The sequence below is a fragment of the Coregonus clupeaformis genome, chromosome 18 (assembly GCF_020615455.1).
Source record: "Coregonus clupeaformis isolate EN_2021a chromosome 18, ASM2061545v1, whole genome shotgun sequence".
Classification (NCBI taxonomy): domain Eukaryota; kingdom Metazoa; phylum Chordata; class Actinopteri; order Salmoniformes; family Salmonidae; genus Coregonus; species Coregonus clupeaformis.
Genome location: NC_059209.1, coordinates 50122303 through 50134965, shown reverse-complemented (window position 1 = coordinate 50134965; position 12663 = coordinate 50122303). Strand labels below are relative to the sequence as shown.

The 12663-nt window shown below is 43.7% G+C and overlaps 1 protein-coding gene across 2 annotated transcripts in view; it reads right to left on the bottom strand.

The window, feature by feature from the left end:
* Positions 1–12663, bottom strand: part of LOC121530938 (membrane-associated phosphatidylinositol transfer protein 2-like) — a 104085-nt gene that overhangs the window by 45361 nt on the left and 46061 nt on the right. For both annotated transcript variants that reach the window (XM_041836332.2, XM_041836331.2), the window contains exon 2: positions 1564–1781. In XM_041836332.2, the coding sequence (XP_041692266.2) occupies positions 1564–1641 (78 nt within the window). In that variant the 5' untranslated portion in view covers positions 1642–1781. The remainder of the gene's footprint in view (positions 1–1563; positions 1782–12663) is intronic.

Below are 12663 nucleotides of genomic sequence, written 5' to 3'. Positions count from 1 at the left end.
TTGGAAATTACTTATCAGCCACTCTTCCTTCTAGTGTCAAAACCCTTCCTCTGATACAGTCCTATTTAAACAGGTCTAGTACAAGTCCGCACAGTACCCAACCCCTTTAATACAGTATTGACAAAGCACTAAAGAAGCAGGCACACAACTTTTATGACTGCCTTGGGGCATGTCTGTTCACATGCCCATGTTCAAACCCATTTACAGGGAAATGGAGCTCAACTGGATTAGTGGCCAGTGATGTACACCGGAGGATAATGCACAGCACAAAAATAACAAATAACAATGTTGTAGACAAAGAGGCCTGGCACCCTTCCAGAGAGTACCAGCAACAACATTAAGGAGTGGTGCTTTAATCTCCTCGGATTTTTTCCACCACCATCAGCTACAGTAGGAACAAGATCTATTATGGAGCGATATTGCAAAATCTAATCCAGCAAGGTTAAAGACAAATTGTATTTACTGTACATAGGCAGGCAGGGGAAGAGGGAGAGGGCTGGGCTGGCTACATGTAATGCAGCTAAATAGGGACAGCTGCAGTTAAATCAACCTGCCTAGTAGACAGAAGAGAATTCAGAGGAGCGTTGATTGTGATTCTCAATATCCTGTGTTAGCAGCTTCTTAATTATCCCTACCTAGTGCCTACAAGCAAAATGTTTCTGGCTCATAAATAAACAACAGAAAGAATGAATCCATTAGAAACATCCCTCCTGGGGGAGAATGGGCCTTCCTAGCAGCTTCAGACTGCCGGCTTTCACGTCACAGCAGTTCCTTCCTGCTGTAAGAGAGTAGCAGAGTGCCCCTCCCTCCCTCCCTGGACAAAACACACACCCAGCTGAGGGAGGGAGGGAGGGAAGGAAGGAGCAGCCAGATTCAACTAGATTCAGCCGCGGGACGACTTTATCTTGAGCGGATGGTCAGGGGCCTGAACATAATTACAAATAATTTGCTGACTAAAAAAAATCATTTAAAACTTTGCTTACATTTGTATACGATCAGGTGTCTCTCTATTATGCGCGGGAATACTTGGGAACAGATTGCTTAAATTAAAATCACTTGGAGCTGATTTCCTGGTGTTTTTACAGTATTTTATGTCAAACAAAGAAAATTCTAAGTTTATATATTTTTTTTTTTGCTCAGAAAACTTAGGGGGCAAAATACTTGGGCGCCGGACACCAGTTTGGGAACCCAGCTGTATTACAACATTAAACGCTGTGTGACCAATCAATTTATAATTAAGCACTTTAATGACCAATCGCGGTAGAAAATCCCCTGTATAATATTTTTATATTTTAGTCATTTAGCAGACGCTCTTATCCAGAGCGACTTACAATTAGTGAGTGCATACATTTTTCATACTGGCCCCCCGTGGGAATCGAACCCACAACCCTTGCGTTGCAAGCGCCATGCTCTACCAACTGAGCTACAGGAGGGCCAATAACAAAACCTCCCCTTCCGCTCCAGTACAGATTTGTTGTCCAGTGAGTGTTCTGTTGAACCCTGGGGTGGCGGTGTTGTCCTGGAGGTGAGTGGTCAGGAGTTGGAGGTGTCTGTTGGCCTCACCTGGATCATGTAGAGCTGGGCGATGCGGTACTCGTCCACGCTCATTGGCATTGGGATCCGGTACTCCTTGATCAGCATGGTGAGTCTGGGGTGGGGGGATAGGGGTCAGGAAGAGGGGAGAGGGACAGAGGGAGGGGAGGGGGGCTGGTGGTGGGAGGGACTGTGGGGCTTCTATGTGTGACTCGTCAGTTCACTGCTGGCGTCCTCATCGATGGTGCCTGTGGATGAGAAGAGAGACATAACGGTAAGATAGCTGAACAGTTCAAGTAGGCTTGTGCAATATACCGTATATACCGTATACCGGGGTATTTGGAAATAGGCAGGGGATGCTTTTTCAATACCGTCTAAACTATTTATTTGAAGTTTTTCAATACATTTTAATATTTGTTGCAATTTTTTTAGTAAATACCTGCAGTCAACTTGTGCAATGCGTAAAGCAGATCATGTTCTTATTTCACCTGTCACATTATTTTAGCTTACTTAGTTCCCCAGCACAGTTGAGCCAGTCACGTGTTTGTTTGCAAATAGCACAACAGGAGAAAGTGGGAGCAGGTGAGTCCAGCTGTGTATTGACAGGGGTCGTGTTTTATATTGAAAGTCAACAGTGTTTTTTTGCTTCACTAGAGTGATCAGGGACGTACAACTATAGTGCAACACATTCGGCATAAAATAGCTTCATTTTCATCAGATGACAACAGAAGTGCAATGCTATTTGGCTGGCAGCCACACAAGTAAATGAGCTTACAATGAAAAAGCAAGGTAATTCTTGCAAAAACGATGTATGGCCATCATATTTCTAATGTTAAGGCCTGTCATATAAAGAATGTAGCCAGCTACATTTCCTAACGTTTTGCTTAAAGTTAATCTTGCATTTTACCGGAGCAAAATAGGCTGGCTACACTGAGAAAAGTACCGGAGAAAAGAAGCTCCACATCAGTGGGAGAACTGTCTGCTGATAGAATGCCTGTTGGTGAATTCTCATCCGAGTTTAGAAGTGCAACTGAAGCACAAAATTAGTCTGATGCCGAGCAGAAATTACAATAAGAAGCATTTTAGATATGTGTTTACAAAACGGAGCAAGATATTTCTTATGCGTTTTATATTTTTTTCCTGCGTGAAAAACGCAGAATTATGCGTTAACACGGCCCCTAGTTTAACTTGCTAGTGGATTAATTAATAAGGTGATGGGCATCATATTATGTTAGCTTTCTGCCTTGTTTGAGAAGGAGAAGCCCTTTGGATGAGTTATTTGTACAGCTGCCACTGCTATCTTGATTTACTTGTTTTTTCTCCTCCCTTTCGAGGCCTGTCTGCTTCTCCCCCATCTTCTCAAAACAGAGCAGGCAGGCCCGTTGCCCTAGTGACTCCAGACTCCACACAGACACAGCATGTAGACATGCTGCTGAAGAGCCAGTACTGCATGCATCAAAACTTTGTACATTTGCACAATGTCCCTCGTTCACATTCACTTGTAAATGTCCAAACTCACAAAAAATGACATGCAGTAGATTCTACCTATATATGTATAACTTTATGAGCTGGATTGCCTGTCTTTGCAATTAGTTTATTTTCGTTTGCTCTCATTAGCATATTTAGCTAGCAGCCTCCATGGAAATTCACTATTACTTGTGCTAATTCTGTTAGCATTCTGATAATAGACACCCAATGGGCTTTTTTGCCCAAACCGGTAATACCGTAAATCCCGGGGTGATCTGGATACCGCCCAACCCTTAGTTAAAGTAACTGTCCAGTGAAAATCTCACTTTTAAAACTTCATATTCTGTTAACTCATACCCAAATAATGTTGTTGACTCATCCTATACTCATATATTGGAGAATAAACACTTAAAAAAAAAAAAAATAACCCACCTCAAACTTATATCTCAAACAGACAGTTTCAAAAATGTTTGCTATTTCCTCATAGAGGATGAGCTGGCCAATCAGCGATCTACAGGCATGAATATTTTTAATAACCGGTATACAGTATGCCCACACAACAAAACCTCCCCCTCCGCTCCAGTACAGATTTGTTGTCCAGTGAGTGTTCTGTTGAACCCTGGGGTGGCGGTGTTGTCCTGGAGGTGAGTGGTCAGGAGTTGGAGGTGTCTGTTGGCCTCACCTGGATCATGTAGAGCTGGGCGATGCGGTACTCGTCCACGCTCATTGGCATTGGGATCCGGTACTCCTTGATCAGCATGGTGAGTCTGGGGTGGGGGGATAGGGGTCAGGAAGAGGGGAGAGGGACAGAGGGAGGGGAGGGGGGCTGGTGGTGGGAGGGACTGTGGGGCTTCTATGTGTGACTCGTCACACAATTCTGTTATTGGGGTACGCCCACACCATTCCAACACAGAAAAGCTGTTTTTTAACAATTTCACTCATATTTTAATGAATTATAGGTCATATTTCATAGAAATCTGGAAACACTGGACAGTTCCTTTAACAGCAACTGATGATCTACAGGCTTCTAGGTGGAAGTTGGTCATAGAGTGTGGAAAGTTAACCAGCAGCTTGGTCTTGAAAAATCAGACCTTAAAACACTAGAGATGATGGGGCGGCAGGTAGCTTAGTGGTTAAGAGTGTTGTGCCAGTAACCGAAAGATCGCTGGTTCTAATCCCCGAGCCGACTAGGTGAAAAATCTATCGATGTGCCCTTGAGCAAGGCACTTAACCCTAATTGCTCCTGTAAGTCGCTCTGGATAAGAGTGTCTGCTAAATGACTAAAATGTAGAGAAAATAAAATCCAGTTCTAAAATTCTCAGATAGAATTACCTACTTTTATTTCGTCACATTGTGGCAGTAAGCTATTTTCTGTAAGCTCGCAATTACCTTGTAAATAATGATGTTGTTTTGGGTTTATTTTCCTGTAGTAATGAACAAAAAGTAGCTAAAGTTAAAACGGTGTCAACTATACACTGGTCATTATTTGAACTGGCTAGTCAGCTAGCTAGCTAGCAACGAACCAAAAGATTTAGAAAATTGATTTTATTTGCCTGGATGGATGGGTTTATTGGTGTTAAAATAGAGAAAGTACGCTACTTGGAGCACCGGGCTGTTGATGTCATGCAGAGGCTGTCGTTTTGTCTTTATACTATGACAATAGAATGTTCATGATGTCATTACGACAATTGTCTACAGAAATGTCGATAGACTGACTGTAAACCAGCCTTTAGATTATTTCCACTGATCCAATCCCATTTCCCCATTCTCCTGAGGCCTAACCTGGGGAGCGAACCCAGAGCACTGACTGCAGGCCTGACACTGGCAGCCCATGGTCATACACTAGTGATTACCCCAGCATTGCATAACCATAACGCTCCCCCAATAGCAGCAACTGTGGTCGTCTCTGGCTCTCAGCCATCCCATCTAATCACGCTAATATATTCCCACTGTGACACTCATCCACTGAACAAAGGCTGACTTTGAGAGAACCTCCTAGTGACGCCGCCCTCCACACTCTGGTCTTCGACCTGTCGAGAGCTCCACCGAACCTCCCACCCACACCCCTCCACTCAGACACTCTCACTTAACCCGTTAAAAGGTGAGTGATGCACCCCTAGAACACAGAGGACATGGATGGGACCCATCCAGCTCGAGATAAACACTTCTACATCAACACAGCTCATCGTTCAACACCATACTGCCGTCCAAGCTCATCACTAAGCTCAGGACCCTGGGACTCCCTCTGCAACTTGATCCTGGACTTCCTGACGGGCCGCCCCCCGGTGGTGAGGGTAGGCAACAACACATCCACCAAACAGACCCTCAACATGGGGGCCCCTCAGGGGTGCGTGCTTAGTCCCATCCTGTACTCCCCGTTCACCCACGACTGCATGGTCGCGCACGACTCCAATACCATCGTTAAGTTTGCTGACAACACGACGGTGGTATCCTGATCACCGATGACAATGAGAACGCCTATAGAGAGGAGGCCAGTATAGGGCTGTTGCGGTGACTGTATTACCACCACACTGGCATACATGTGTCATGACTGCAGTAAAGTTGAGTCACGGTAATCTCCTCTTATGCACTCTGGACATGCGTTGGTAGTGCCCAACTCAATAACGACCATTAGGTCACTAATGGCCTGGTACACAGGGCTCTATTGTCCCTCTTCCAGTGCATCAACAGTTGAATTAAATTGTTGTGAAAACATGTTACTAGTGATGTTCCCAAACAGATTTCACTTGGTTTCCCAAATTAAGCACTGGGTAGCTGCAGAAACAGGGTTGGAGAGCCCAAGGCATACAGAGTCTGGGCGGAATATCACCTGTCGCACAGCAAGAGGCTGCATGCTCCTCAAACAGTGGTTGACGCATGGAGTGAAATAACCGGAGTAGCCTACCTGGCATGATTGAAAAGCGAGCCAGTGGGAAAGCGGCCTACATTCACTATTCCAGTGCATACAGATGACAAGTATTTTTCCCCTGCCCCTGTTCCTGCCCATTTGATAATGGGCCATTCTAAATCTAAACTAATTTGACATTTTAGTAAAGACAATATTAAATTGAGAATAGTCTGATGGGTGAAAATATGATCACTTGATGAAAGAACAGTGTGTGCAGCCTGAGGCAAGGAACAGATAACATAGATTTTTTTAAAACAATTTTCTCAAATCATCAATAGCCTATAGTCGCATCATGCATATGTTCTGATTTCTAAAGACATTCTAAGGTTTGTATCATTCACAACTAAAGTTGCCAAATAACTATAAATCTAGCATATAGGATCTGTTTCAAATGATCAATTTTACAGTCAACACAGCCACTTCATATGCACACTCCCTCCAGAATGGGAAAATATCCTTTCTATTTTATTCAGCTAAGTTCAATTATATTCTTCTTACTATAAAATCATATTATTTAAAATAATGGCACCGGACTTAAAAGCATATCTTGTCTGCTAAATTAACAAGCGTACAGCCTGATATAGAGGTCCTGGATGGCAGGGAGCTCGGCCGTCCGCACTACGCTCTGTAGTGCCTTGCAGTCGGATGCCAAGTAGTTGCCATACCAAGCGTTGATGGAGCCAGTCAAGATGCTCTCAATGGTGCAGCTGTTTACTTTTTCCACATTTTGTTACGTTACAGCCTTATTTTATAATGGATTAAATAGTTTTTTCCCCTCATCAATCTACACACAATAACCCATGACAAAGCAAAAACAGGTTTTTTTGATTATTTCTGCAAATGTATTTAAAAAAAAAAATGAAATATCCCATTCGGACCTTTTACTCAGTAATTTGTTGAAGCAGCGATTACAGACTTGAGTCTTCTTGGGTATGACGCTACAAGCTTGGCACACCTGTATTTGGGGAGTTTCTCCCATTCTTCTCTGCAGATCTTCTCAATCTCTGTCAGGTTGGATGGGGAGCGTCGCTGCACAGCTATTTTCAGGTCTCTCCAGAGATGTTCGATCAGGTTCAAGTCCGGGCTGTGGCTGGGCCACTCAAGGATATTCAGAGACTTGTCCCGAAGCCACTCCTGTGTTGTCTTGGCTGTGTGCTTAGGGTCGTTGTCCTGTTGGAAGGTGAACCTTTGCCCCAGTGTGAGATCCTGAGCGCTCTGAAGCAGGTTTTCATCAAGGATCTCTCTGTACTTTGCTCCGTTCATCTTTTCCTCGATCCTGACTAGTCTCCCAGTCCCTGCCGCTGAAAAACATCCCCACAGCATGATGCTGCCACCACCATGCTTCACCGTAGGGATGGTGCCAGGTTTCCTCCAGACGTGACGTTTGGCATTCAGGCCAAAGAGTTCAATTTTGGTTTCATCAGACCAGAGAATCTTGTTTGTCATGGTCTGAGAGTCCTTTAGGTGCCTTTTGGCAAAATTCAAGTGGGCTGTCATGTGCCTTTTACTGAGGATTGGCTTCAGTCTGGCCACTCTACCATAAAGGCCTGATTGGTGGAGTGCTGCAGAGATGGTTATCCTTCTGGAAGCTTCTCTCCCATCGCCACAGAGGAACTCTGGAGCTCTGTCAGAGGGACCATTGGGTTCTTGGTCACCTCCCTGACTAAGGCCCTTCTCCCCAGATTGCTCAGTTTGGCCAGGCGTCCAGCTCTAGCAAGAGTCTTGGTGGTTCCAAACTTCTTCCATTTAAGAATGATGAAGGCCATTGTGTTCTTGAGGGCCTTCAATGCAGCAGAAATGTTTTGGTACCCTACCCCAGATCTGTGCCTCGACACAATCCTGTCTCAGAGCTCTACAGACAATTCCTTCGACCTCATGGCTTGGTTTTTGCTCTGACATGCACTGTCAACTGTGGGACGTTATATAGACAGGTGTATGCCTTTCCAAATCATGTCCAATCAATTGAATTTACCACAGGTGGACTCCAGTCAAGTTGTAGAAACATCTCAAGGATGATCATTGGAAACAGGATGCACCTGAGCTCAATTTCAAGTCTCATAGCAAAGGGTCTGAATACTTATGTAAATAAGGTATTTCTGTTTTCGCTTTGTCATTATGGGGTATTGTGTGTAGATTGATGAGTAAAAAAAATATTGAATCTATTTTAGAATAAGGCTGTAATGTAACAAAATGTGGAAAAAGTCAAGGGGTCTGAATACTGTATAAAGCCAAGTTATCGTAACTCATTGTGTATTTATTCCTATGCATTGTTGGGAAGAGCCCTTAAGTAAGCATTTCACTGTCAGTCTACACCTGTTGTTTACGAAGCATGTGACAAATAAAATTAGATTAGATATAGATTTGATGACTTAACAGGTCTGACTGAGAGGCAGGCAGCACTGGCTCACAGTGTGGGAGGGCGGTGGAGCTGTGGGGTTTTAACTCTTCCTCTTCCTTCTCTCTCCTCCTCCGCTATTTCTTCATCCTCTACACAAAGAGAAGCAGCCTGCTCTAGATGGGACGACACATCCACAAAAGCAGAGCGGAACATCATGCTCCACTTAAAATAACCACACTCCTGGGAAACACTGAGATTAAAGTAGGCTAGAGAGCCCTACAGAGGAGGCAGGCAGAGAAACAGGAGGGAGCCCGGGGGGTTGGGAGAAGAGATAACAACATTACTGTAGATAGAGAATAGAAATCAAACCACCACTCATCATGCTAACACTGCAGTAGCTGAACACCACCTTTCAATCCCCCTTAAGGACTTTGCAGACTATGACGGATTCAGTCTTTTACGATTATCACGTCACACTGTACGATGTTACCAAATTCAAATCTTGATATCAACCTGGCCAGATTGTACGATTTGCTTCCGTTCTGTCATCACATTCTGCGATTGGCTTGTTAGGCTATGTCAGCCGAAGTAGGCTACATCTACATCAACTGCAGCGGTGTATTAGATATATGTGGCTGGTTCTAATCCCCGAGCCGACAAGGCTCTGTCGATGTGCCCTTGAGCAAGGCCCTTAACCCTAATTGCTCCTGTAAGTCGCTCTGGCTAAGAGCGTCTACTAAAATGTAAAATGTCAGCACCAGCAGCGCAAGCCAGTGAGTTCAGAAAAACTGAAAGTATCCATCTTACAACTCGTTTTCACACAAACTTTATATGTCAAAACTCAGACTAAAATAGGCTTCCCAAAAATAACATGGTCGCTGTGGTAGAACATTTATTTTGATTGGTGATTTTATGCATTTATCAAAATCCCATCAGGTAGCCTGATTTCAGATGTGTCATGTAAATAGGGAAATAATTATCCTTGGACAGCATGTAGGATAAATGTTTAATTCAAACTATTATATTCATCTGACTATTCACAATAATCGTATTATTGTGTGCATACTTAGTGCCGGCCGTGTTTCTAAGGGTCAGTCACTGGGATCGGCTCGTAACAGCAGCCACACTACACGATAAAGGAAAACACAATTCTGACACTGCTAGAACTTTGTCAGAGCCTACGACCACACGTAGCGGTACTTAATCAGTAGACTTAGACCCTGTCACACTGAACGAGCCAAGATGTCCCACAATCGTTTACGACCTGTGACACTTTCTGTATTTTGAAAGTTCTATATCCTGAAAACTTGATTGCTGACATGCAAAATATAGTCTTTGAGTGTTATTTTCCTTTAAGCCTGGTGCCACTGTGCCAAAACACATGATCTAATCCCTGCAGTTTTTGTAATATGGAGCATAGTGGAAAGAAAAATTGTGAAATCAATTTCCAGAACTCCCTTCTCTAGTGCTCTTACAGTCAAAATCATAATGATGTGAAACGGTCCATTGTAACCAATGTCAGTCAACACACCAGCAGTTAACAGGACAGGGCTGATTCAACATGCACCCTAGACACAACAAGCAGGTATAATGATCCTTGCATTACAGTCCAGGGCCCGGTTTTCTCGATAGCGATGGAACTTACAAGTGTTTTAAAGATGCATCTTTCCTATAACGGCCGAAGATGTAACATGCGTTTCCCAAAACACCACGCAGAGAGAATGGTCGTAAGTGCGTCGTTGGAGCATGGGTCGATACTGATGGGATCGAAAGAAAGGGAGCGCTACTCTCGGATTAGCTTTCTCATTCAAATCTTACCTTAACATTATTTCACAATACTGACTACGTTTCAGCTCCTAGAGAGATATTACCACCAACGGCTGCAAATATTGAAGTGGCTTACCCAATAAAAATGCACTAAATCACCAATTTGGTATGTTAGGCTACACATGAAATATATTGACACAAATTACAGACAGTAGCCTACAAGTAGCAAAATATAACTAAATTGATTGAACATGAAATGTATTTCAATATGACTGAAATAGACCTATAGCCTTCTGTTTATATTTTAATGCAGTCATCTTGGTTTTCGTTTGAAGTATATTTTTATACGTTGCTTGTTTCTATCAATTGCAAAGACATTGGTAACTTTGTATTTGTAGTCAACTTTGTTCTGAAGTTATTGGAGGTCACAGAGAAACGGCTAAACCATGCGATTTTATGTTTAGCGGAGATGTTTTTTTTTTTTTTTTTCATTTAGCAGAGGGCAAAAAAGCATCTAACGACGCACTTAGCTGTTCTACGAGTGGTCTGAGGCAGGCGTTAGATTATGAGCATTTTCATGTTCAGCGTTAATAACAATGGTTTTGGGAAACAGCTCTGTAATTTAACAATGCTCCTACGAAGGCTTTAACGATGAACTTAGCCTTAAAATGCTTTTGGGAAACCGGGCCCAGTCCAAGATGTCATCCTCCCATTAGGCCTGAAAACTCATAAAGAAGGGAAAGAGAAAGGGGGTTAATGCACATTACTTGTGGTGAGGAGGGGCTGGTTTATACTGTACTGTAATGCATCTGGTTGGACAAATATGCAGGAAAGGATGTGAGAGCCATTGTTTTAACAGATTTCATTAAATAGCCTATAGCAAGGGTAGGGCCTGTGCATACCGGTAAACGTAATTGTGAGGCAGCACAGGGTCATGACGCAGACACTGTTTAGAGGTTATCTAGGGGAAGTGGAACAGGGGGAAATCTACACAGAGGAGAGTGTGTGAGAGATTAGCAAGTCTCTGAGCCACCACCGACAAATGTAGGCCTACTTCTCTAGCGCTATTTGATAACACACACCCATCACACATACAGCTTATACACACCCCCTCTCACACACAATTATGTGCTAACACACCAACAGATGCTAATACAGTCTTGAATACTGTAACGCGCACACTGACAGAAATGATCTGCCATGCTGAAAACACACTGTTGACTGTTAAGCAGTCAAGCCAGAGAAGAGAAAGGCCCCTGTGTCTTTGTCCCTACAGACCTCTGCAGTCAAAATTCCCTTGAGGAAGAGTGAATGACAGGGTATGAGTGTGTGTGAGAGAGAGAGAGAGAGAGAGAGAGAGAGCAAGAGAGATTCCAACAGACCGGTCCAATGTCACAGTGTGGCTCTGTCTAGGGGGACCTGACGGGAGCCTGTGGGCAGCGATAATGACGCTGCAGAAAGGGATTGTGCTGACGCATTCAGATATGGCCCAGCCCTCCTCACCGTCTACCACACAGCCAGCCATCAACATACAAGATTCATTAGCCTCTTGCTTCACCGCTCAGAGATGGAGGAAAGGGAAGGCCTTCTCTGTCACAGTTACTCTTCTCCTCCCTTCCCATCTTTTCCCTCACTGTCTCTTTCAATCATCTCGTTATCGCTCTCTCTCTACCCAACTTTTTTAGAGCCTCCTGGAAAAAAGACAGTCACAAACTGACACACACTAGTAACTTCAAACTCCTCTAAAAACCTTTCGGTGTGCTTGTTAAACACTCAAGCTGGAGAGAGAGAGATTGTCTGGTCTGGTGCACTGATGGTTGAGTGACACAGGTACTGAAAGAGAACAGAGAGCAGCATCCTAGAAAACCTCCCCATCAAACAGAGAATTACTTTAGTTACTCTGCTTAGGCCTAGTCTTTTCTCTTCTGTCTTTTCTACTGAACAGTGTAAATCAGCACCGTTCCTCAACCGAAGACCATCATCTTCCTGATAAAGGATTAGTAGTTTTCCCAGAACATTTTGTGAAGCAAGTTTCCTGTTCAGATGCTACCCAGAAAATGTCATAACAGAAAACACAGTAATCTTTCCCCAACTAGAATGAATGGACAATTATGCAGATACCTCTCATTCATGTACCACCAGCAACCTTCACATACACACACACACACACACGAGGTCTAAAAATAGAATGGTCATAATAATCCTAGCATACGCAAGCAGAGTGCCTGACGCTGTACGTACGTAGAATATGCCCATTCCCGTCTAAAAATACAGTCACTGCTACACCCTGGGTAATGACGCAATAGCAGCACACAGTGGCCCCACAGCATTAATCTGAGGAGCTGAGATTTCTCTACTCAAACTAGGCTAACTGTACCACTGTGGCTGGGCCAGTGTCATCTGAAGGGTTTCTCATTGGTTTATAAATAAAGTTATTTTAATTTAATTGAATAGTGGTGGCCAGCAGCAAGGGAGTAACATCTGCTGTAACATTTTGACATATAAGATGTTAGACATTGAAGAGCACAGGCTGCGTTTGCAATGAGACTGATCCAACCTCAGTGTCTGCTACTAGCCTGAGGCCCCAGGGACACAGGGAGGTCATTCAGAACACACTCCTGAGAAGGTTCTATGTTTAACTACACTTGTG